This window comes from Panthera leo, chromosome C2 (genome assembly GCF_018350215.1).
Source record: "Panthera leo isolate Ple1 chromosome C2, P.leo_Ple1_pat1.1, whole genome shotgun sequence".
NCBI lineage: Eukaryota > Metazoa > Chordata > Mammalia > Carnivora > Felidae > Panthera > Panthera leo.
This window is the reverse complement of record NC_056687.1, coordinates 18,959,495-18,985,183: the sequence shown is the minus strand read 5'-3', so window position 1 is coordinate 18,985,183 and position 25,689 is coordinate 18,959,495. Positions and strand designations below refer to the sequence as shown.

The window sequence follows — 25,689 nt, the reverse complement described above, 5'->3', positions numbered from 1 at the left end:
ATTTGCTATTTGTATTTATTCCAGTGAGGAAAATTTAAGAAACATATACATACACTTTAACATGTAAATCATAAAGTAAACCACTATAGTCCAATTTGTTCCAAGCAAACTGGCCTTGGTGGGCAAAGACATATAAATCACCATCCATATGGTCCGATCTGAATAGTATTTCAAGCAAGGGCACAAAGGCCGGCAACCAAAAAACTCATCTGTCACATTCTGTGTCAGCGAGGATTACACTTGACTGAGTGGCTGAATCACCCTACACTGGCTTTTTTAAAGGAACTTAATGAAGTTAGTTCTGTAAATAATGAAGTCATTATTTACAGAACGGCTTAAATTATTAAAGTGTTCCGGTTAATCCTAATTTCCCTCACGTTCTCCAATCTCTGAGCTGCTCCGACCTGCATGGGCAGCATCATCCAAGCTGTAGTGCCCTTTGGCTTAGGTGGAAAGAGAAAGGATCACATAATTATTTCCCATAATCTCCACTCCCACCCCCTTACTTACACAGCTATGGTTCTGGCAGTTTCTTTCCTTTGTAGTCACAGGTCATATGAGGTAGCATCTCTTCTCTGACTCAGGCTCTGGCTCCACTGAATACTGTTCCTCCCCTTAACCTGTCAGAATCCCCACTGCTTCTAGTCCCTGGGTGTTGCATCCTCTCTTCTTAGTTCCTGTGATGGTCAGTTTGGTGTGCCAATTTGCATGGGCCATGGGGTGCCCAGATATTTTGTCAGACATTATTCTGAGTGTGTCTGTGGAGGTGTTTTGGGATGAGATTTAACAGTTAGATTGGTAGACCAAGTAAAGTGGATTGTCCTCCCCGGTGTGGGTGGGCCTGATCCAATCAGTTGACGACTTGGATAGAACAGAAAAGCTGACTCTTCCCCAGATAAGGCAGAATCCTCCTGCCTGATGGCCTTCGGGCTAAGCCACCAGCTCTTCTTAGCTCTGTAGCAACCTGCTGGGCTTCGGACCGAGACTGAGACATCAGTCCTGCAGACTTTAGACTTGCCAGCCTCCATAATGACATGAACCGCTTCCAAGAAAGAAAGAAGGAAAGGAAGAAAGGAAAAAAAAAAGAAAGGAGGAGGGAGGAAGGGAAGGAAGAAAGGAGAAAAGAAAGGAAAGAACCTACTGGTTTTATTTCTCTGTAGAACTGCAACACATTTCCTATATCTCCCCTCGCATCTCTGTAAAGAGTCTCTTCATGAAATTATTTTTAAAGCCGATTGGGTCTACATCTTGTGCCTTCCAGGCCCGTATCTGTTACATGAGGTTTTCCTTTTTCTTCTTTCCTCACTTCCCCATGTCCAGAGGTAGGCAATTCCGTTTCAGGGTGGGAGATCCGCCTTTCACTCCTTCCTTCTCGTAAGCTGCCACCCTTGGCAAGGGACTTTCATTGTCACGTTTCCAAGGTATTCCATGTTCTAGAGGGATAACAGGAAATGTATCAAGAGCTTTCTCCTAGTAAGGCTTTATTCCGAAATGTAATTTTTGCTTCTCCATACATTTTATCCCATGCCTTCCCAGCCAGAATCACCTTTATGGCCCTCCAACCTGCAAGGGCGCTCGAGACACTGAGCACATTGCTTTCTAGGCTCTACGTTAGAGAAAGGCAAGGGATACAGGGGCTAGACGGCATGAAATTTCTAAACCCTCAGCACCTGCCAGATGTGGGTGTCTTGAACCTCATCACCAGTTTCCTCACATGCCACAGCTGTTCTTGCGTCTTTTTTATACACAGTCCCTAAAAGAGTAGAGAAAAGAAACTTTTCCTCCTGACCTGCCTGCAAGACTATTGCCCTTTCTGTCATCACCCTTGTGTTTTGATTCTGCACCGTAAGAGACAAAAAGAATCCTTCTGTCAACGCAGCTACCCGCAAAGGGTGCAGAGAGGAACATCATTGACCCACAGAAACTAGAATCCTCTTGGCAGGCAGAGAAAAATGAAAGTCTGAAAACATTCATACATGAAATAATGTGTATGCCATATTTCACTTCAAAATGTGAGTTGCTGATAACTATCAGCTTCAGCTAACTATCAACTGGCTGGTCTTAGAGACCGTGATACTACCTGTAATTATAGTGTATAATCTACACTTGCAAGCACTAAATTCACATATGTCATTTTTTTTCTCTCAAGATTTCTAATGTCATTATGTTCACAAAATAGCTGCCTCACCCCCAAGCATCACATCTATGTTCCAGACAGGTTTTACTGAACAGGAAAAGCCCTCCCTCAGTCCCCAGAGAGAGATGCAAATTTATATATTTACTTATTATTATATATTAACTATTATTTAGAGTGTGGTTTGTAGAAAGCTGAGTTAACTGGCGGCAAACTTCTAATTTACTCCCCTGGCCCTTTAGTGGCCTTTATAATCAGCTCTCTGGGCCGTTGTTCCCTATCTCTCAAAAAATAAAGGAGTACCCAAGCACAAAAAAACAGTATTCAGGACAGAGGAATATAAGACAAGCAAGAAAAGAAGCTGGACCTTTGTCACTGAATCAGCTCCTGGCTCCTGGCTGTTTCTAAACATCTCAGCCATACTTAAGTATTCCTCACTGGGGGGACCCCAACACTTAGATGCCAATGATGGATAGTCCAGCAATACTGGTCTGAAATATTCTAAGGTCAATACTCCGGAAAGACTTCCTGCATTTCAAAGATTACTACATCACTTCTAATATAACGGCCAAGGAGATATTTGGAAATTAGAGGATCAGAAGCCTCTTAGAAAAGGTGAAGCCCTAATTTCAGTAAAGATATGTTGATTTTTCCCAATATAACACCTTCAGATAGAAGTGCCTTGGCGTTTTCCAGAATTATTATTCTATTGTAATAGAACATATTTAATAAATATTCAACCAAAATAAATACCTTTAATAGCTTCTGTCACTATTTCACATTTGCAGTCATGTTTCACAAAGTTGATCACCATCTTTAATTCCAAACAATAATTATTACTAATCTCCTCAGCATAATTCTTGGCACTTATTAAAATTTAATAAACAACTGTTAATATTGTTATGTTAGATAACTTGGCATTATACATGAAACAGAGAAACCATGCAATGAGAATCCAGATTCCTTCAAAGCTGTACCTCTGTTTACTGTTTTTTCATGTACACATGTGGGTTGTTGCTAAAAGCCAGCTGCTTTCCTTACAGACTCTCATGCCATGGCTCCTTCAAGCAATTGCAACTTCTCTTGATTAACCAAGAGTAGAGTGACTCACTATGTCAGTTAAGTGTTCTGAATCACTGACACAATGAAGTCGGCATGGCAGATGTCAGTGGAGTCATTTGGTATTTAAAAGGCATATATCCTAAAGTGTGTGTCAGTCTCCGGACGGCAAAATTACAAAGGTGTAATTTCCCTCACTTGATATTTACATTTTAACGGAAGCACTTTGGTGTAACAGTAGGTAAATCTTTACAGGCCACTGCCAAGTGTCACTGCTTGGCAATCTTTTAGTGTCTTAAAGACGACCCTAGCCAACTAGCTAAAAAGAGTTGATAGTGCGCATAAATAATATGCCTTAGGTGTATTTTAAATAACCAGGGAGGGGCGCCTGGGTGGCTCAGTCGGTTAAGCGTCCAACTTCGGCTCAGGTCACGATCTCACGGTTCGTGAGTTCGAGCCCCGCATCAGGCTCTGTGCTGACAGCTCAGAGCCTGGAGCCTGCTTCAAATTCTGTCTCCCTCTCTTTCTGCTTCTCCCCCACTCATGCTCTGTCTCTCTCCTTCAAAAATAAATTAAAACATTAAAAAAATTTTTTTAAATAATAATAAATAATCGGGGAGCATTTTCTCCTTAACAAAACTATTCTCAACATTTATGAATCGTTTGCAATTTACACAGGGAAAAAAAAAAGTGAGCAACAAGAATGACCAGAGAGATTGTTTTCAGCTCATACACAGAGAACATTCTAGCCTCAAATTTCAGACGGCTATCTCTCTGAATCCTGATAAGAATCATTGTACTCTTCCTTCCAACATAGGATTGATGAGTACATTAAAAACAGAGAATAACAAGTCCCGATTTCTTGGAAAAAGTGGCTGTGAAGTTTTCAGCACACAAGCTACATGCCAAACACTCCCCAACTGTAGCCAACTTGTCAGCCGTGACCGTGAGTGCACCCAATCCAAAGAACACCACAGCATCATCTAAAACCAGTAAAAGTAAACATGATTAATACACCTGGCACCTACATAGCACTTCATTTGTGCCAGGTTTTATTTTAAGTGCTTAATGTAAATAGCTCAATCTCCACAATAACCTATATGGTAAGAACTATTATTGTCCCTATTTAAAATTTTTTTAATGTTTATTTTTAAGAGAGAGAGACAGAGAGTGAGCAGGGGAGGAGCAGAGAGAGGGAGACACAGAATCTGAAGCAGGCTCCAGGATCCGAGCTGTCAGCACAGAGCCTGATGCGGGACTCGAACTCACAAGCCGTGAGATCATGACCTGAGCCGAAGTTGGACACTTAACTGACTGAGCCACCCAGGAACGCCTACTGTCCCTATTTTAAAGATGAAGGAACCAGGAACAGGGAAGTTAAGTGATCTTGCTCATGGTCAATGGCTAGAAATTAGCAGTCTGTCCCCAGAGTCTGTGATCTTACCTATTATGCTGACCTAATGGTATGCATTCCACATCAAGAAATTTACAATCCTACTGGAAAAAAAAAAAACATATATCCGATGAAAAAGATGTGAGAATACTCACTGGGTAAGGGATTAGATTGAAAAGTAAAGGACCGGTAAGTGGTACACCAGATTTATAAGAAAAGCATTTTAAAAAGCAGAGAACACCCCAATTCTGCTTTCGTTAGAGACAAAATAAACAAATCTATCTTTGATTAATATTCTCTTTAACTTTATAGAGTCGTGGAGTGAGAGAAGGTTTCCAAATTGTATCTAAGAGTTCTACAGTTATGCTAAAAATTAGGATGGATTTCTAAAACGCAGGCTTAATTCTTCCTATGTGTCAAGAGCGGGCCAGCACAGTTTTCCAGCTATTCCAGGAGGCAGCTCTCTGAGGTTTATCTTCCTGGTTAGAGAAATAGCCTCACCAGTGCAGATAATTTAATAGGGATAGGAAGCTTCTAATAGAACAGCACGGCCTTGCTAACCATGCAGTAGCCGTAAGAACAAACTACTCATAAAGAGACCAATGCCCCTGGGTTTGCCCAAGACCTTCTCCAGCTTAGCCCTAGAAGTCCCATATTCTTGGAAGCCCTCTTTCCTGGGAATCCTCGGACAGTTGGCCATCCTAGAGCCAGTGCTATCTTTGACCTTGGGCAAGGCAGCTGAAGGGTGAGGCAAAGAACAAGGTAGGGTGTTCAGGAAAAGAGGCTTTTATTCCAATTCTGCCTCTGCCATTTACAGTACGATCTGGGACAAGTCATTTAACCTCTGAGACATCATTTTCTTTACCTGTAATATGAAGATAATTGCCCCATAACTTTTTGAGAATTTAATGAGAAACCATGAAAAGTTCCTGGAAAAGTATCTGGCATAAAGTAGTTGCCCAGCAAATGGTAGGTGTTATTACTATATTCCAGGAATCCTAAAACCAAACTGTAACTATATAAAAACTGTCTAGACAGGTTTTTTTTTTTTTTTTAAGTGTGGAGGAGGTATGTATCTATGACCACGATTATTTCAGCTTTTGAAAAGTCGATTTATTTGACGGGATTTGTTTGTCAAAACTCCATGTTGACTCATGCCCAACCGTTGTAAAATCAAGCACTTTCAAAATTCATTTATGAATAAAATTCAAATCATCTTGTCCCAAGTAAATATTTAAGGTAAGAGCATAACTGCCTACTGCTTCCAGAAGCATTTTTCTTTCAGTAGAATTTTAGGAAGAAAGAGGTACGCAGAAACAAAATCACCCAAAATGTCCAATTATCTCAAACTATCATGTTTTCCACCAACCTTGGTTTTTATCTAACAAAACTCTCGTTTATACTAAGTCCATTTTATTTTTTTTTTATAAAGTTTATTTATGTATTTTGAGAGAGAGTGCCACACGCAAGCAGGGGCACGGGGGGGTGGAGAGAAAGGGAAAGAGAGAATCCTGAGCAGACTCCACAGTGTCAGCACAGAGCCCGACACGGAGCTTGAACTCACAAACCGTGAGATCATGACGTGAGCCAAAACCAAGAGTCAGACACTTAACCAACTGAGCCACCCAGGCACCTGGGACACTAAGTACATTTTAAAGTGTTAATCAGAAGAGAACCAATATATAATCCTGTGCTTTAAGTTCTTTATATTGACAGATAATAGTAGGTCTCCCAGAATAAGATCCATTAAATCTTATGATTTTTCTTTTTTCTTATTTATTTTTATCTATGATTTTTATTTTTTATTGATGCTAATTCATTTTTCACTAATTACTTTTGTGTCCTATACTCTTCTCCAAATACCTAACACAATTTCCCACACTTGAATTTTTAATTACATAAATGGGAGGCATTTTTTATTAATTAATTTTAAAATTCAATCTCTGACTGTCCACCTTCTCCTGCATAAGGACTTTAGGTATGGATGGAAGGGTGAGTCCCTAGCATCTATTTTTTCTATCTGGGAAGTCTTTTCTCTTCCACCGAGTACGACATTGAATAAGAATTTTCAAATCTCGAACCAAAAAAGATTGTTACTAAAATTGTTTTTTCTACTTTATTTTTGAGAATCATTTTAGATCCGAGCTCATAAAATCTTCAGTTTATGATATGATACAATTCAAGCTAAGCAGTCAAAAGATTCTGAGAAGGAAACTTGAATTGCTCAGAGAAAGTGTGAAATCCCATGTGCTACTAAAATCAAAGGACTGTCTTGATCAAAATTTTCTGAATACGTTGCAAGTGGATAATTCATTTTAAAAACTCCCCACCCACATTGTTCTCTGAAGCATGTCTCAAAGTCCTAACCTTCTTATTCCTTAGTATTGAATACGTGTTGGTTTCTTTTTCTCAACATGTGCTTTTTTAAAAGTCAAATATGTAACATTCAATCTCGGGACATTACAGGAAATATGATTTAGATTCCTCTCATTTCTGCAACATAACACACACACACATTAAAAAGAAAAAAAAAAGTCCCCCCTCCATACTGCTCATGTTCCGTCTCAAATACCGGCTCTTTAAGTTGACTTTGTCAATATCTTAAAAAATAAAGGACTATATTTTCCATTCTTTTTTATGTATTTCTCACATCGTGTCTTATTTGTTCTCTGCCCCCAGATTTCTGATAACTACAGGACCTGCCAATGACCTCTTGAAGCCTTTCCAACACAGGGCTCAGAAAATTTGAGCGTGATTCATACTGGCTAGAGAAGATTCTGAATAAAAGCCTCTCCTCCTAATATAGTACACTTGTAAAGAAGCACATTAGATCTGTCAGATAAGTTAACATTTACTAATCGAATTTGTTGCCACTGTTACAAGCAAATTACTTTTCAAATGGCTGATCTAGAACTTCAGGGGCGCTAAAATTTGCTGAAGTACCTTATTTGCTCAAAGCTTTTATTTTTTTTTTTTTTTTTAACGTTTATTTATTTTTGAGACAGAGAGAGACAGAGCATGAACGGGGGAGGGTCAGAGAGAGGGAGACACAGAATCTGAAACAGGCTCCAGGCTCTGAGCTGTCAGCACAGAGCCCGACGCGGGGCTCGAACTCACGGACCATGAGATCATGACCTGAGCCGAAGTCGGACGCTTAACCGACTGAGCCACCCAGGCGCCCCTTTTTAATTTTTTTTTTTTTTTTTTAACGTTTATTTATTTTTGAGACAGAGAGAGACAGAGCATGAACGGGGGAGGGTCAGAGAGAGGGAGACACAGAATCTGAAACAGGCTCCAGGCTCTGAGCCATCAGTCCAGAGCCTGACGCGGGGCTCGAACTCACGGACCGCGAGATCGTGACCTGGCTGAAGTCGGCCGCTTAACCGACTGCTCAAAGCTTTTAAATGTACTGTGTTGCCACGTCGTAAGTCGTCTGCTCCACTGAACGAGCCAAGCGAACAGAAGTTCACCTGAATGCCTAAGATAGCTGCGCATAAACCTGCTGTTCAGTATTGATCCTTAGGAGAAAAACCCAAACTAAGAACACAGACTGGCCCAACGTTTCTCTAGCTCTCTCAGGATGTCAAATGTCTATACTGTCAAACACCCACCACCTGCCACCAATTTGTTTGCTGAAGGGACAAGGGCAGGTGGGTAGGTTTCTGAGAGGTCATGTTCAGACATTTTCAGGGTTTAACTTCACTCTTTTCTGAATGGCTGTTTGCAGGTAAAATGGCCTGAAAGTCTGTTAAAGACTCTATTCTTCCACTTTATCCGGCTATGAACCCCGGCTTTAATCTCCGAGGGAGATAATTCAGCCTGAAAGTCATCAAAGAAACAAAACAGTTCTTTTTTCATCGACTACTTGCGACAGTATGTACAACATTCCTGCTGATATCCTGGCATGTTTTTTAAAAAGGAAAGTTTTCAAAAACCATGAAAGGACATATTATTTTATCACTTTTCACTGAAATATTATTGTATATTTCAAGAACCTTGAAACTGGTTTCTTCTAGAAAGAAAATGTAAATATTCCCAGGTAGGTTTAATTTTTGTCCACAAGAAATTTAAGATGTAAGAACTTAATTTATAAGAATGAACATTGCTTTTCCTTTCGATCAAAAATTAAAGGAAAATGAGCATTACCTGTAATTAAAATAGAATATAACCAAATTGTGCGAGTTGCTATGTCAGAAAGTTAGTATCATCATTGTGCCTTTAAGTCATTTTTTCCATTGATAGTAAATTTAGATTTCTAATAGAATTAAATATAATACCTAAATTGCATAACAAAATATTGTCATACCATTGAAAGCCTCTTCAGCCAAGAACTTAATAGGTTTTTGTGATTTGTTGGGAAATTTTCACCTAATTTGTTATGTTTGTAAGTGCAAGTTAAAAGCTTCTTCAGTGTTTTTACATGAGTAATAGTTTGTTTGGCTGGCATGTTCTCTTTAAAAATGTTTTCTCTGAAGCACGTGGGTGGCTCAGTCAGTTAAGCGTCCAACTCTTGATTTCAGCTCACGTCATGATTTCATGATGCGTGAGTTTGAACCCCACATCAGGCTCAGCTCTGACTGTACAGAGCATGCTTGGGATTCTCTCTCTCTCTCTCTCTCTGCCCCCCTCCTGCTCTCTGAACAAATAAATAAACTAACTAAAAAAAATGTTTAAAAATGTTTTCTCTACTAACCTGTCCTCTAAATACAAATAGAGATAATCTCCCTGATTCTAAGAACTTTCCACACCATGTAAAAATTTAAAGCGATAATTGGACTGTTTCACATACTCTCTAGTTCTGTAAGTCCTTCTTCATAATACATCTCTAACAGTGTTCTTACTATGGTAAAGCTAATTGAAAAATAAAGTGACGAATGAGCTAGCACTGAAATTTTAAGAACAGCAGCTATGACTGCATAACACAACACAGAAGGGCGATATCTGTCTTTTCCCATAGCAAAAACCATAGGAGGGATCATTAGAATCACTCAGCATGATTAACTCTCTACATTTTAACCATGCAACTCTCAGCATTGGGAAGAAGTTAATAGGGTAGCTCCCCAAACACAAAGGATAAGATGTGCCTAAATGCAAAACTGTGGTTGATACTAGATGATGGGAAAAGTAGGCCAGAAAATGTCAGGACTGGGAGTCAACCCGGCTGATGGGTATGGGAATGTATGAGGCGCAGAAGTGATAAAGCATGGAGTGAGGGGACAACAGGCAAGAGATCAAATACTCTAGAGAAATGTCCAGAGGAAAAAAGCCAAGAAATCAGTTATGTGTCATCCAATAAGAAAAGGCAAGAAGTAGATTACCAAGGATCATGTGGTTGACAGAATATGGCCTCCCAAAGATGTCCATGTTCTAATCCCTACAACCTGTGAATATGTTACATAACAAAAATAATTAAGGCTGAAGATGGAATTACGGTTGCTGTTCAGATGACCTTAAACTAGAGAGATTTTCTGATTTATCTGGGTAGTCTCAATGTCTTCATATGGGTCTTTAGAAGTGGAAAAAAAGAAACAAAAAGAAGGGAATCAGAGAAAGAGATGCGACGGAGGAGGGGAGTCAGAGAGACACTATGTTGTCGGCTTTGAAGATGGAAAGGAGGCCCCCAAGCCAAGGAATATGAGCCCCTAGAAGCTGGACAAAGCAAAGAAACAGATTCTCCCCTAGAACCTCAAGGAAGGATTACAGCCTTACCAACACCTTGATTTTAGCCCAGTGAGGTCAGTATTCAACTTCTGACCTATGGAACTATGAAATCATAATTTTCTGTTGTTTTAAGCCATTAAGTTTGTGGCATTTTGCTAGAAAGTGATTGAAAACCAATACAGATCTGTACTCAAGAATTAAGAACAAATAAAAGAACAGAGTATTCAATGAATTTTTGTTGAAAGAATGAAAAAATTAGTGAATAAAGAAAGATAGGGCAGTTAGCAATCCCATTCTGGGGTCCCTGAAACATAAGAGAATGGTCACCAGACACATAATATGTTGACAAACAAGTGACCCAGAGGCTCATCATCTTCCCTGAACCTTTCCATTCTATTGAGTGTGGATAAAACCTGTCTGGTAGAGATTATGTGTTGAAAGAAAGAAAGAAAGAAAGAAAGAAAGAAAGAAAGAAAGAAAGAAAGAAAGAAAGAAAGAAAGAAAGAGAAAGAAAGAAAGAAAGGGGGAGAGAGAGAGAGAGAGAGAGAGAGACAGAGAGAGACAGAGAGAGAGGGAGGGAGAAAGAAAGAAAGAAAGAAAGAAAGAAAGAAAGAAAGAAAGAAAACCATACTTAAATATATGAAGAGGTGCTCAACATCACTCATCATCAGGGCAATGCAAATCAATACCACAATGAGATATCCCCTCACACCTGTTAGAATGACTATTACCAAAAAGATAAGAAAGAGGCAATAGTGCTGGTGAGATGTAGAGAGAAGGGAAGCCTTGTGCACTGTTGGTGAGAATGTAAATCAGTGCGGCCACTATGAAAAACATTGTGGAGTTTCCTCCAAAACTAAAAACTAGACCAACCATGTGATCTGTCAATTCCATTTCTGGGTATGTGTCTGAAGAAAATTAAGTTACTATCTTAAAGAGATATCTGCACCTCCATGTTCATTGCAACATTATCTATAGTAGCCAAGATATGGAAACAAACTAAGTATCTATCAAAATGGATAAAGAAAATGTGAGATAGATAGATAGATAGATAGATAGAAAATAGATGATAGATAGATAGAAAATAGAGATACATAGACCACATTTATTATATATATATATTTATATATAACATATATACCACACTTATTATATATACATATATATAACATATATCTAGAATGTTATTCAACCATAAAAAAAAGAAATCCTGTCATTTGTAACAACATGGATGAAACGTGAGGGCATTATACTGAGTGAAATAAGTCAAACAGAGAAGACCAATCCTGTATGACCTCACTTATATGTGGAACTTAAAAAAACCAAACACCTAGAAACAAGTGGTTGCCAGAGGTGGAGGGTGTGGGGTAGAGAAAATGGGTAAAAGTGGTCAAAGGGTACAAATTTCCAGTTATAAGATAAATACGTTTTGGAGATGTAATGTACAGCACGATGACAAAATGAAAAATGCTATATTGTATATTTGAGACTTGCTAACAGAGCATGTTTTAAAAGTTCTCATCACATACAGCACAAAAAATGTAACTAATGAGGTGACGGATGTGTCTAGGCATCTTATTGTGGTAATCATTTTGCAATATATGTATGGAATCACTATGTTGTACACCTTAAACTTATACAATGTGATATGCCAATTATATGTCAATGAAGCTATGAAAATAAAAATCAGGCTTATCCCCCAATTCCTCAAGTTACTGTGGCAATTGGTCAAGACTGAAAACATGGTATTACCAGGACTTTGAGCTTGCTGCTGCCTCAGCCTGGCAGGTTCACCAGGCCTCCCCTGTCTACTCATTAACTTCTTGTTTGAGACAGAAAGTAAGTGAGAGAGAAAGACAGCATGCATGAGCAGGAGAGAGAGAGAGAGAGAGAGAGAGAGAAACCCCAAGCAAGCTCCACGCTCAGCACAGAGCCCCACACGGGGCTCAGTCCCACGACCCTGGGATCATGACCTGAGTCAAAATCAAGAGTCAGAAGCTCAACTGACTGAGCCACCTCTACTCATTAACTTCTAAACACCATCTCTTATAGGTTTCCTTAAAGAAATTTATTTGTTTGGCTACTGACTGGGTGTGGCCCCCAACTGCATACTCCCATAGACTTGTATACTCCATGACATTTGTTTAGCAACTGGTATTTCCCAGTACACCCTAAAGCAGGAACACTGGCACAGTCCAAGGATCCAGAAGGGCACCTGTGTCAACCATACTCATATCCGTAAAAATCCACCTTTGCTGATTTCATGGGCCAAACCAGCTCTCTTGGGCTGCCACAAATGCTCTAAAAAGACAGACATAATGTCCACCTTGCCCACCATTGACTCCTCAACATTTATTATTGTACCTGACATAAGATGGGTGCCCAGCAGATTTTTGTGGGATGCGAAAACTAAAAGACCAAACAATAAAATCTAGGTCTCTTCATTTTTTCTTGTATTCCAATTTTCACTCCTGTCACCAAGATGAATGTTTTCATTTCTGTCACCAATAGATCAATATACTATTGATGTTCTCTTCAAAGATAAGGTAATACTGACTTTTATACTTTTCCTTTCCAGCAGGAAGATTAAAAATATTTTAGAACTGGTATTTTCAGCTTCAATATATGAATAATCTGAAACTATATCACATCATAAGTCTGTGTACATATAAATATATACATATAGGGTAACAGTCAAGGTTCTCCAGAGAAATAGAACCAATTGGAGATGATAGATGATGGATGGATGGATGGATGGATGGATGGACGGACAGATAGATAGAGACACACCCATAAATAATGTTTAAGCAAATATCTGAGCATCCTATGGCCCAGGAAAGATGACACATAAAATTTGGTGCACCTGGGTGGCTCAGTCAGTTAAGCATCTAACTTCAGCTCAGGTCATGATCTCACAGTTCATGAATTTGAGCCCTGCATTGGGCTCTGTGGTGACAGCTCAGAGCCTGGAGCCTGCTTTGGATTGTGTCTCCCTCTCTTTCTCTCTCTCTCTCTCTCTCTCTCTCTCTCTCTCTCTGTCTCTCTGCCCCTTCCCCACTCATATTCTGTCTCTCTCTCAACAATAAATACATTTTTTAAAGTAACTATCACACACACATACATATATATAATTCATTTTATTTTCAAATAGCCTTTATTTTTACTAACATATTTTGATTCTAGAGTTGTGAAATGCTCCTTCAGTCTCATTTTTGACAATTTGATGAGCAAGACATTTCTGGATTCAGATGACTGAATGAAGCTATATTGATCCTCTTTCCTACAATGCCGTATGAATTAAAGCACAAATACTTCAAAATTAACAAAATAAGTTCACCAATAGTACTTGGAAAAGTTGGGGTGGGGAGGGGGGTGGCATGGCAGAGTCTAAATATATCAATTCCCAAAGAAAAAGCACCCAAGAAGAAGAACTTAAAGCAGAATCAGGTGGCACAGCATGGTGAGTCCCACCCTCACCTCGTCACATCCTGATCACAGGCTAGTCAGTAATCAAAACCATGGCATTTCTTACTAATATCTCCACATGTTCATTGTCTGTAGCTGCCATAATAAATTACCACAAATTTAGCCGCTCAAAACAACACAAATTTATTACCTCCCAGTTCTGTAGGTCAGGAGTCTGGTGAGCTCAGCTCGTTCCTCTGGCCTGAGTTGCACAGGCTGAGATCAACTAGTTGGCAAGCTGGACACTTATCTGGAGGCTCTGAGGGGGAATCTGTTTCCAAGCTCATTCAGACTGTTGACGGAACTCAGTTATTCAGGCTGCAGAGGTGAGGTCCCTGTTTCCCTGTTGGCTGTCAGCCAGGAGCCTCTCTCAGCTTTGTAAGGCCACCTGAATTCCTCATCATGTTGCCCTCCACCTTCAAACCAGCAACTTCTTGTGGAGTCCTCCTCATGCTTGGACTCTCTTTGACTTCTCTTTTAAAATGCCACATCTCCTCTGCCTCCAGTTAGAGAAAGTGCTCTGCCTTTAAATGCTCACGTAATTAGACTGGGCTATCTTGGATAATCCAGGATAACCTCCCTATTTTATGGTCATCTGCAAAGTCTTCTTTGCAAGGTAACATAACATATTCACAGGTTCCAGAGATTCGGGCATAGACATCTCTGGGGTAGAGAGAGACATTCTGTTGGCCATACCCACAGCTAAAAGGAGCTAAATGCGAAGGGCTAGAGATATCATCTTTCCCCTCTTCTAAATCAAAAATACTACAATTTATAGGGAGAAATTGGCGAAAAGTTGTCAGAAAACAAGATCCAGAGCTACATATAACCAAATTGAGGATCCCACCTGAAATGCAAAGATATTCTTCCCTGGGAATGGAATACTAGCCCCAACAAGGTCGAGGGGATCCTACAGTGGCTCCACTAATTTACATAATCTTGGAAGTGACCGCAGAGCTCAGGTGTTCCAATAATGGTGAGAGCTTAGCTGAGCGCATCCTCCCGGCCACAAAAAATGGTGCTACAAAAAACAGAAGGATCACCAAGAATCCAGCACGCAAACTGTGGAGCAGTATAGGAAGTACATATGTCAAAGGTACGTATGGTGAAGAGAGAAGTAAGAATCTTCTCACACTCCCAGATTTAATAAAATTTCGTGGCAGAGCCACCTAACCATGCATAAGCTAGAAAAAAAAATGGCATGGCAAGCATGGAAGCTACACAGAGGAAGGAAAAAGAAAGCAAGGAAGGAAGGGAGGGAAGAAAGGAAGGAAGAAAGGGGAAGAGAGGGGAAGAAACTAGCATAAAAGAGATATATGTATAATCTAAGGGTGAAGAATTCTGCACAAGGGCTTCAAATTACTTAGAACATTAACAAATTTGCTCAAAGATAGATTTTTTTTAAAAGAAGGATAACATGAGGGGCGCCTGGGTGGCTCAGTCGGTTAAGCATCTGACTTGGGCTCAGGTCATGATCTCACGATTTGTGAGTTTGAGCCCCACATCAGGCTCTGTGTTGACAGCTCAGAGCCTGGAGCCTGATTCAGATTCTGTGTCTCCCTCTTTCTCTCTCCCTTCCTCGCTCTCTCTCTGTCTCTCTCAAAAATAAATAAACATTTAAAAAACATTTTTTAAAGGAAGGATAACAGGAAATTACAGGTTTAATGAAACTATTTAAGGACCTAAACGCTATTATCAAAGACCTGATGGATGGATTTTAAAACAGGAAACTATCACACATGGATACAGACAAAATAATTGACATGGAGGAAAGATGGAGACAGTCATGCTGAAGGCAGATGAAAAAGAGATTAAATCAGAGAGAAACTGAGAATGATGAAATCCAGGTAAACATAGTATGGCATAATTAATGTCTGAAGCAGAAAACCGCCCAAAAATGTTGGAGTAACCCTAGTAATGAAAAAAAAATATCCATTGGCCTTTGTGAAAGATGGTAAGGCAGACTTTATTCAGGACCATTCATCGTGACAGGTATAGGGACCCCTGCACTTGGATTTTACAGTGCGGGATATAGATTCAAATACAGCATGACAAGTAGGAATTTACAGGAGCAGGGTGGGGGGGTTAATGGATAGAAAATTACTAAGAGGAAATATCTGAAATGAGGAGAGATTCTGGCTAAATGGACATGACAGGATTCTTTGCTGAAGACAGGCCAGGGTGATCAGACATCCTTCAGGGGAGTGGAGGGGAGGAATCCAGTTCAGATACTGAAGGTGATCAGATACTGAGAGTGTGGAATCTAATTAAACTAACTCAGCACAGTTCTTCTAAAACTGGATTTTACAAGGAGGGACATACATGGGTCTAGGAGAAAGTTCAGGAGCCTGTCTGAAGTCTGGTCAAGGACAGAGCCTTTGTCAAACTCCTCCTTGCCTCATCCTTCTATAGAGAGGAGGGAAGCTCTACTTAATTCTCCAAGAAGAAAACCTGTGGAACAAAATTTTCATCTTTACTCTGTGCTTTATTCCCTTTTCCCCAGGGACAGAGTGATTTGTCTGATGGGTGAAATTAGAATAAAAGACTGAAAATGGGTGGATGGGTACACTTTGGCTCTTGCTTCTGGTCTGCCTATTTGTGGAGAGGTACAGGCTTCAGAGGGACACAAGGTGAGTACAACTGTCTCCTAATTCAGGAGGAATATCATAAATCTTGATATCATAAACTTGACCTCAGCTCTCAAGTCATATTTTCCAGCTTTCGTTAAACTCCATTAACCTGTCTCCTGGGTTTGCTTGCTTGCTTGCTTGCAGAGAAAGAAATGGGTCCTCCAAAATCCAGCAAAATACCTTCTATTAAAAATATTCAAAGATGTAATACAGAAAAATCTTTCTAAAACGAAGAAATGACTTCAATATGCCAGGCACAAGAGTGTGTGTTTCAGGTATGTCTGTTGCAAACTATAGCTTCCTCATAACTATCCTTTTTAATTGATGGCATGTCAGGAAAAATCAAATATTATTCATATATCTACCCAGAAACAGCAAATTTCTTAGAAGAGGACACAGAAATCAGGCTGGCCAAGACTTCCTGAAGGCAACTATCCACAAAATCCTAAGGGAGGGAGGGAAGGCACACTCTGAGATACTGTTTAATGGAAGAAGTAAGACTCAAAAGCCTTTTTGTTTATCTCTTTGACGTTACACCCAGAAAGATTTTCACATTCTTTTTGATTATATAAATATTTGTTCATATTGTTTTCCAAAATCTCTATGTTTCTCTTTTCTATTTAAGGTTAATCCAACTGGAATTTATTTTAGTTATTAGGGAAGCAAGGGATGGAATTTAATCTTTATCTTTGTAATGATCATCTCAAAATAATGTTTAAATGTTTATTCTTGCTTACATTTGACTTAAAATACCAACATAATGAAGATAATAAAAATATCTATGGAGAAGTAGATGAGCCAGGATCACTATGCTAAATTCTCTTCAATACATCATATATCATAATTAATACACATACACACACACACACACACACACACACACACACATTTATTTCTGGACTTCAAATGTGTTTCATCAGATTGTGTAATTCCTGGACCAGAAACACACTATTTTTATTATGGTAGCTTTACAGTATATTTTAATAAAAATATATTATATATTTGATATTATACATATAGTATATATTATATAAAAATTTAATAATATAAAATGCAGTGTATTTTAATACCAAGAAGTTTAAGTCCTAGTTCTTAATGCCCCCTGCCCCACCATACACACAATTATTCTATTTCAAGTTTTCTTTAGCTATTCTCTTATTAAGTTTTCACAGTGAGTTTTGGGTGCATGAAATTGGATTAATCATAATTCTTGGTCAATCTTAGTTCTTGAAACAGACCTATTTTACTGTTTTATTTATTTAACATTTATTCAGTGATTGTTTAATAATGAGATGGATACCTACCCATTAATCCATCACCCATAGGGCGCCTGGCGGCTCAGTCTGTAGAGCATGTGACTCTTGATCTAAGGGTTGTGAGTTTGAGCCCCAAGTTGAGTGTAGAGCCTACTTAAAAAAAAAAAAAATGCATCACCCAGGCCAAGGTAAGGAACATTAACAGTAACTTCCATTTCCCATATTCTTCCCATTCTATTCTCCTGTGTCTCTTCCCCCCACACACATACCTGGACATAACCACTATCCTCAATTTTGTGTTTATCATTTTCCCACTTTTTAAAATAATTTTTACATGTTTAACCAAACATTGTCCATTTTACTTGTTTCTTCACTTTAGAAAACATTAGTTTTACAGATGACTTTAGTATCATTTTATCAAATCTGCCATTGAAAAAGTTTTACAACTTTAACTGAAATGCATGATATTTACGAATGATTTGGGAAAAATTATTATCCCTATAACAATGAAATTTCATATTAGTGGTGATTACCATTTTCATTCATAATGTGTATCTCTCTTCTGTTGCTGTTATCATTTTCTTTGGTTCCGATTTGTCTAGTAATTAAGCCTCTAAATGAACTGTTTTGAAAGAATATCTAGAATTTATTTCCTAACTTTCTGCTTTAATCTATTTTGTTCCATCCTACTGATGTTCTTAGACTCCTTATACTGCCCTTTCTTAGCTTCTTATATTAATGCTTAGCCTCTTTAATCTCTATTTTTCTTCTTTAATAAATAACGTATTTAAAATTCTCAAGCACACTCTTACTATTCTGACTGTCACACTAGTCCCAATATTTTGTAATTGCAATTTTGTTTTCCTCCAGACCTGGAAGCTACTAGGGAAATTTTTTTTTAATTTCCAAGTGATTGAGTCTTTAAGTCAAAATTATATTGTTTATATTTCTGTTTTCCTACTTATGTTCAAGGGTTGTGTCCTGTAAATTTCTGCTTTTTAAAGTAACATACGGAGCTTTATATGTTCTGATGTGTGGTCATGCTTTAATGTCTTAAGAATATATTCTCTGTTTATAGGATACAATAATTCCTAATATCTACATTATTTAAGGGTTATTAGTGAAAAAGTAAGATAACCTAGAATATGCTTTAAAACACAACAGTAATAACTCATTAACTAAATAGACACAAACATAAAGGGATAGAGATAGATGAAAAAGTGATGACAAAATGTGAATTTTACCTTTTATCAATATGAATTTTGCTTTGGATGTCAGTTTTCTTTTTGTTTGCATTGACCTGTGCTTATTCTTTAACTTTTAACTTTTTAGGTGATTTTTCTTGAATGGTATCTTCTTTCACCATTAACTGGTTGACTTTTTAAAATCCTACATGAACTTGTTCTTTTAATAGAGGAGTTCAACTTATTTATAAATATTGTTATAATGTATATATGTCACATTAATTCTCTTTTTTAATGCTGTTTTTAATCATTTCTTACCACATGAGTCAGCTATCTATGCTAGTCTTAATATATAGGAAAATATGTCCTATTTGTAAAAATTCTATGTTTATGTTAAATAATTTTTAATGTGTATTTATTTTTGAGAGAGAGAGAGAGTGTGAATGGGGAAGGGGCAGAGACAGACAGACAGAATCTGAAGCAGGCTCCAGGCTCTGAGCTGTCAGCACAGAGCCCTACACGGGGCTCAAACTCATGAACCAGGAGTTCATGACCTGAGCCAAAGTTGGATCAGCTATCCAGGTTGCCCCTGTTTTAAATAATTTTTAATCTACAAATCTAAACTTCAGAATCAAAAATGAAACTCATATATTCAATGAATAAATACATTTTGAGCCCTTACTCTGTGCAACCACTGTGATAAAATTTGAAAATCAATCTTTCTGATTGCCAAGTAATACTCCATCGTATATATAAAAGAATGAAATCTTGCCATTTGCAACTACGTGGATGGAACTGGAGGATATTATGCTAAGCGAAATTAGTCAGAGAAAGACAAAAATCATATGACTTCATTTATATGAGGACTTTAAGAGACAAACAGATGAACATAAGGGAAGGGAAGCAAAAATAATATAAAAACAGGGAGGAAGACAAAACAGAAGAGACTCCTAAATATGGGGAACAAACTAAGGGTAGCTGGAGGGGTTGTGGGAGGGGGGATGGCCTAAATGGGTAAGGGGCACTAAGGAATCTACTCCTGAAATCATTGTTTCACTATATGCTAACTAATTTGGATGTAAATTTTTAAAAATAAAAAATAAAATTTAAATAAATAAATAAATAAATTTGAAAATCAAATGCCAAAAAAGATAAACCTAGTCCTTGTCTGTACGCAGCTTAAAATCTAGTTGAAATATAAGCGAATGAAAAGGTGTTTACAGCTGAGCATTTTAAGACAATTAAGGGAAAGCAAAAGATGCTACCGATGCACATAGAAGAGACCCATCTTGACTACACTTTATGGAGGAAGCAACATCTAAGTGGAGACTGTAAGACCGAGTGGGAGTTAGTCAAAATCTTTCCAGCTGCCTTATTTCATTTAGAACATGTTTAATCCCCAGCCCTACCGCCATTATTTGTCAGTTGTTATTAATAATATCTTACATTTTATATTTAAATATTTGCCACTAGTTTAATAGTATTGCATCCTATATTTTCACTTTCAGGAGAAAATGTTGACTTTTTTTTTTCTCAGATTCTAATAAAGTTAGATGAACCTTCATTTCAACTAGCTCTAGTGTTCACATCCAGGCCTTTTAAGTTGTTACCTCCCTATTCCTTAGTTATTATTTTCCCTGGAAAATTCTGGTTAAGTATTTTCCCCTGAGCTCTGTATTTAATTCTTCCTCCATGTCTTTAGGGACATCACTAAACTAATTATCCCTTCTTGACTATATCTCTAGCTCTCTCTTTCCAGCTCTTTTCCTTCAGCATATAAATATTCTTCCTACTTTCCCTGTTTGAAAAGTCTTGCTCCTTGACCACAACTCTACATCCTTCTCTCTAATGCCAAACTACTTCCTATTTGAAAAAGTTGTCTCCAATCTTATGTCCCCAAGTTGTAAACACTTATCTGATCTTCAAACCACGGCTGCAAGCCAGTTTCTAGCCTCACTCTTTCCCGATACTGCTACACTAACATCATGAAAGAACTTCTTGCTGCCAGAGTGAAAGAAAAATTTTAAATTTTTATGTTACTGGACGTCCCTGCCACACCTAACTCTGGACATCATCTCCCTGTGTCATTCCGTCCTCCTCAGTTGGCTTTAAGACTCTTTCCTGGTTTTTCTCCTTTCTTGTCCCTCTACTTTCTCCTCTTCAATCATCTCTTAAATACTGAGGTTCTCAGACTTTCAAACAAACTTCTCCTCTTAACTCCTCCACTTACACAAGTACTTTTCCTAATTGCCATTGTATAATCTCCATGGCATCAACTAATGCCTATATGCCAATAACTCCAAAATATATACCTCTGAAACCAAAATGAATGTTTTGTGTTCCAAACCATCGTTTCTAATTGTGCATGCACATCTCCCCTTGGATGTCCAATGAGCATCTCCGTTCGCTCTGATCATCTTCTTTCCAACACCTTCTTCATATACTTGTTTTTCTCTTCTCCCAAACTAGAAACGTAAGGATCATCTTGCTTGACTCATCCTTCTCCCTGACCTATATCGTCAGGCATCAATTACTACTATTTGTACCTTTCAAATTCATACCTTCTTCTCTGGCTCCCTGCTACTGACTGAATTCAGATTCTCATAATTTACCAGGTGGATCATTGCCAAGGTCTTCCATTGTCTCCATTTTTGCTCTACTCCAATCCATTCATTAGATTCCTCACCGAATTATTTCCCTAAAACACAAATATGATCATGCCACTTACACACTTACTTCTTTCAATAACTCTTCACTGCCTTGAATATAACATGCAGACCCCTTAACCTGGTATATAAGATCATTCCTTATCTAATCCCTTCCATTAATTGCAGTCTTATTTCTACCCAACTCATACACACAGGCTTATGCAACCATTTTCCCTACCAACACACCTTCTCTCTTTGCATACGTAGTTCTAACTGGAAAAAAATTTAAAACCTTACCTTTCCTTCTTGACCTGACTCAATTCCCACTCATCTTATCAGAAGTCTGTGTCTGACAAGTCCATCCCTCTCTGTAGGTTTCATATTATTTTCAAATATTTATATCACTGTTGTAATCAATTTTACTGGAGCAGTTATACTATTTAAAATCACTGTCTCCAATATGCAACAGGGATTCAGTGAGGACAGGAATCATGGTCATAAATCTCCCTGCCCTGAGGGTCTATCAATTTGCAGATCAATTTACAGATATACAAATTTACATGCATGAAGAGCAAGTAGTTCAGGACAGAAGTATTTTAAGGACATACAGGAAAATGGCTTGAACATGAAAAATCTTGTATGCCAGATAAGGTCTTTGAAAGTTATCAAAGTCATTTTAACAGGAAATTATATGATCAAACGTGCATGTTTGAAACCTCAGCCTCGTGGTCATGTGGTGAAGAGACCATAGAAGGATAGCACTGGAGGAAGCAAGAGACATTGACATGGTACCAGTGAACAATTATGAAAAACAAGTTGACGACAGCAAGGATGTCGGATGGAAAGCCGATACAAAAGATACTTGGAAAGTAAAGTAAATTGAAGTAAATGGCCAATTAAGTATAGGGGGTTAATGAGGCATTAAGAACCAAGAGCACCTCTAAGACTCCTGGCTCGTGTGGCTAGGAAGATGGATCATTTATTCTGAAAATCATCAAATCATTTTAAGCCTATCCTCTAACCAGGCCATACGCCAGGTGATAAGACCGTAAGATAAATAAACAAAACACAGTCCCTGCTCTCCAGAGTGTGTAGTGAAAAAGACAAAAATGTAATAAAACATAATAAATATTATTAGAGATCTATAGGCAAGGTCCAAAGGGAGAAAAATGAAAGATGGTGCTGAACTTTATTTGGAAATGAGTAATATATAAAACTAGTCACAGTAAAACTCCAAGAAGAATGAGGTCCCATCAACTGATATAGGGAATTCAAGGCATGGAACAGAATCTGAGAAAAGTAGAAATAATATTTTCTATTTTGAAGTTGTGATTGACTGGCATGTTGGCTAATCTAGGTGACAGCCATTAGGCAATCAGGATCCAGAGCTCATGGAAAATTGTTAACAGAGAGACCTCTTGCATCGAGACTATCACAAAGGCCTTGCATTCATTTCCTGTAGCTGCTGCAACAAATTACCACAACGTGGATGGCTTAAAACAATAGAAATGTATTCTCTCATAGCTCTGAAGACCAGGAGTCCAAAATCAAGGTATGGGTAGAGCTGTGCTCCCTCTGGAGGTTCTAAAGGAGAATCCTTCCTTGCCTCATCCAGCTTCTGGAGGCTGTCAATATTCTTTCATTTGTGACCACGTCACTTCCTCTCTGCCTCCATTCTGTCCTCCTCTTCTGTCCATCTCAAATCCTCCTGTGTGTTTCTCTTGTAAGTACACTTGTCACTGGATATCAGAGCCACCTGGATAATCCAGAATTATCTCTCATCTCAAGATATTTTGTTTAATTATGTCTACAAAGATCCATTTTCCAAATAATGTAACATTCACAGGTTCTGGGGATTAGGATATGGACTTATTGGGGGAAAGGGGCACCATTCAACCCACTACAGGCATCCTAAATAAACTTTCTGATTTTGCCATTGCTTTCTTCAGTCAGTTCTCAATACTGCAGCCGGCAGGACTCAACATTTAAATCAGATCAAGACATCCCTATTCGGGTGCGACCCTTGATCTCAAAGTCTTGAGTTCGAGCCCCATGTTGGGCATACTGCTTACTTAAAAACAGACAAATAAACAACAATAACAAAAAACTTCTCTGTTCAAATCCCTTTTATTGGTTCCCACTCTTAAGAGCCTACCAAGCTCCAGTATATCTGGCACCCCCGTTACCTCTCTGGTTTCATCTCCTCCTTCTTTGCCCCATGTTCATTCCACCGCAGATACATTGCTGTTCTTAACATGACAGACACACTCTATCTAATATACCTCATTGTGATGGTTAATTTATGTGTTAACTTGACAGGGCCTTGGGGTACCCAGATATTTGTTCAAAATTATTCTGAATGTGTCTGTGAGGGTGTTTCTGGATGAGATTAACATTTTATTTTATTTTATTTTATTTTATTTATAATTTATTGTCAGTAAGAAAGACTGGCTAATGGTCATTTTCAATAAAAACCTTTACAAGACCATTGCATCAAAATATACAGATACCATTAAAAGTCTGTCATGATGATTTTGGTTTATTAACAGATATACAGAAGGTACAATTACTCTTTCCAATAATGAAAAATGTTTACACTTCTAAACAATCCATTTAAGACATGTTGATATATCAGATCTTTCCTTATCATATGTACAGCTAGAAATGAATGAGTGTATAGAAATGTGTTAATGAAATAATCATACTTTAGTGGAAAAAAAGATTTAATGAAATCCTGATTATATTTAAAAATCAGGGTGCTAGGTAATGATACTAACACCACCAAAATTCAGTCCAAAACAAATGCACAAAATATCTTGAAAGTCCAGTTGAAACTATGAAAAGTTAAATCTGTACATAAAATTTACCCCCCAAAAGACAGGAAAATTAAAATAATCAATTTTATATAAATCTATGATCATGCTAACAAGATAGTAGGACTGATTTTTATTTCATTATTTCATCACAAATATTAATACAAAAAGATGTTCAAAAATGGCATAGCCAACATAAATCTCACCCAGTTAAAGTGGGTTAGGACACGGAAAATGGCTAACATGTCAAGAGGCATGTGGATCAGTGTAGGCAGGCCCATTTTAGCTCACTGAGAAAAGTGCTTAAGCACTGCTACAAAGAACAATGCAGAAGGGGCTCAGTCAGTTAAGCGTCAGACTTCAGCTCAGGTTATAATCTCTCAGTGTGTGAGTTCAAGCCTTGTGTCAGGCTCTGTGCTGACAGCTCAGAGCCTGGAGCCTGCTTCGGATTCTGCGTCTTCCTCTCTCTCCCCCACTCACTCACACTCTCTCTCTCTCTCTCAAATTTTAAAACATTAAAAAAAAAACAGAACAATGCAGATTATTTACATAATCTCTATAACTTCATTAAAGTGCAGGTACTGGGGGAGTTTTAAGCCTCAGACTTCCCTAAATCGTTGCAGATCTGGTGGAGGAATTGTCACCTCTTCGAAGCGCCCACTGTCTCCTCTCTCGTGGTCACTCATCATGACCTCGGACTCCAACAGCATGCCGACCCATCAGAGCAAGAAGCTGTGAAAGCACACACAGACGTGGGTATGTTTTCTACAGAAGAGGCTTCAAAGTTTCTTTGATGCTGTGAGTAGTTCTCTACAAGCACTGTTCTCACCAGTGCCTGTTCGGGGAAGTTCAGACATATTGACAGGTTAGAAACTGGGCAGATAAACTGATTTAAGCTGAACTCCTGCCAGTTTCCCAACGAAAAACCCAAACTACCTGCAGAAAGTATGTCTCCAGGAGGGTCCATTGATTGAAACTGATCACTGAATTCTAGAGGCAGTGATGGTAACTCATCAGGCACAGGAAATTCTTCTGCTGGTGCTAGAAAATCACTTTCAATGTCATAACTTCCAGGGTAATAGTCTGTATCGATGGTATTTGGATCTGCTGAGTACAGGGGTGTCTACACGTCAATAACCTTGTAATTGGGGAATTCTTGTATATCTGGCAGAGGAACACTTGACATCGAATCTGAAATATCTCAGTGATACCCATTGTCATCACACACTTTACCCTAAAAGGAGCCAGGAATTGCACTTCAGACAGGCTGTTTTGGGCACTGTAAAGATGAGAAGGTCTTTCCTCTGGAGGTTTCTTGCAGAGGCAGAGATCAGGATCCACTGATCTTATCATAGTTGGGCTTCTGGAGTGAGTTGCTGTTAGAAGGAGTCTGAAGGAGGAGGAGGCACGTTTGGGGCAGCAGTGGAATCCCCAGGGCTGTGCCTG

The 25,689-nt window shown here is 38.5% G+C and overlaps 1 protein-coding gene across 6 annotated transcripts in view; it reads right to left on the bottom strand.

Moving 5' to 3' along the window:
- The window catches only part of LOC122198540 (protocadherin Fat 1-like), a 64,985-nt gene that overhangs the window by 30,381 nt on the left and 8,915 nt on the right, over nt 1–25,689 (bottom strand). For 2 of the 6 annotated variants that reach the window (XM_042903210.1, XM_042903211.1), the window contains exons 3-4: nt 25,180–25,347; nt 24,777–24,975 (exon numbers count right to left, since the gene is read on the bottom strand). The exons of 1 other annotated variant lie outside the window; for it this stretch is intronic. In XM_042903210.1, coding sequence (XP_042759144.1) covers nt 24,929–24,975; nt 25,180–25,347 — 215 coding nt within the window. In that variant the 3' untranslated portion in view covers nt 24,777–24,928. Of the gene's footprint in view, nt 1–1,120; nt 1,434–21,365; nt 21,481–24,776; nt 24,976–25,179; nt 25,348–25,689 lie in introns of those variants that run through there. 3 more of the 6 variants (XM_042903212.1, XR_006193038.1, XR_006193037.1) reach the window with 3 other exon arrangements.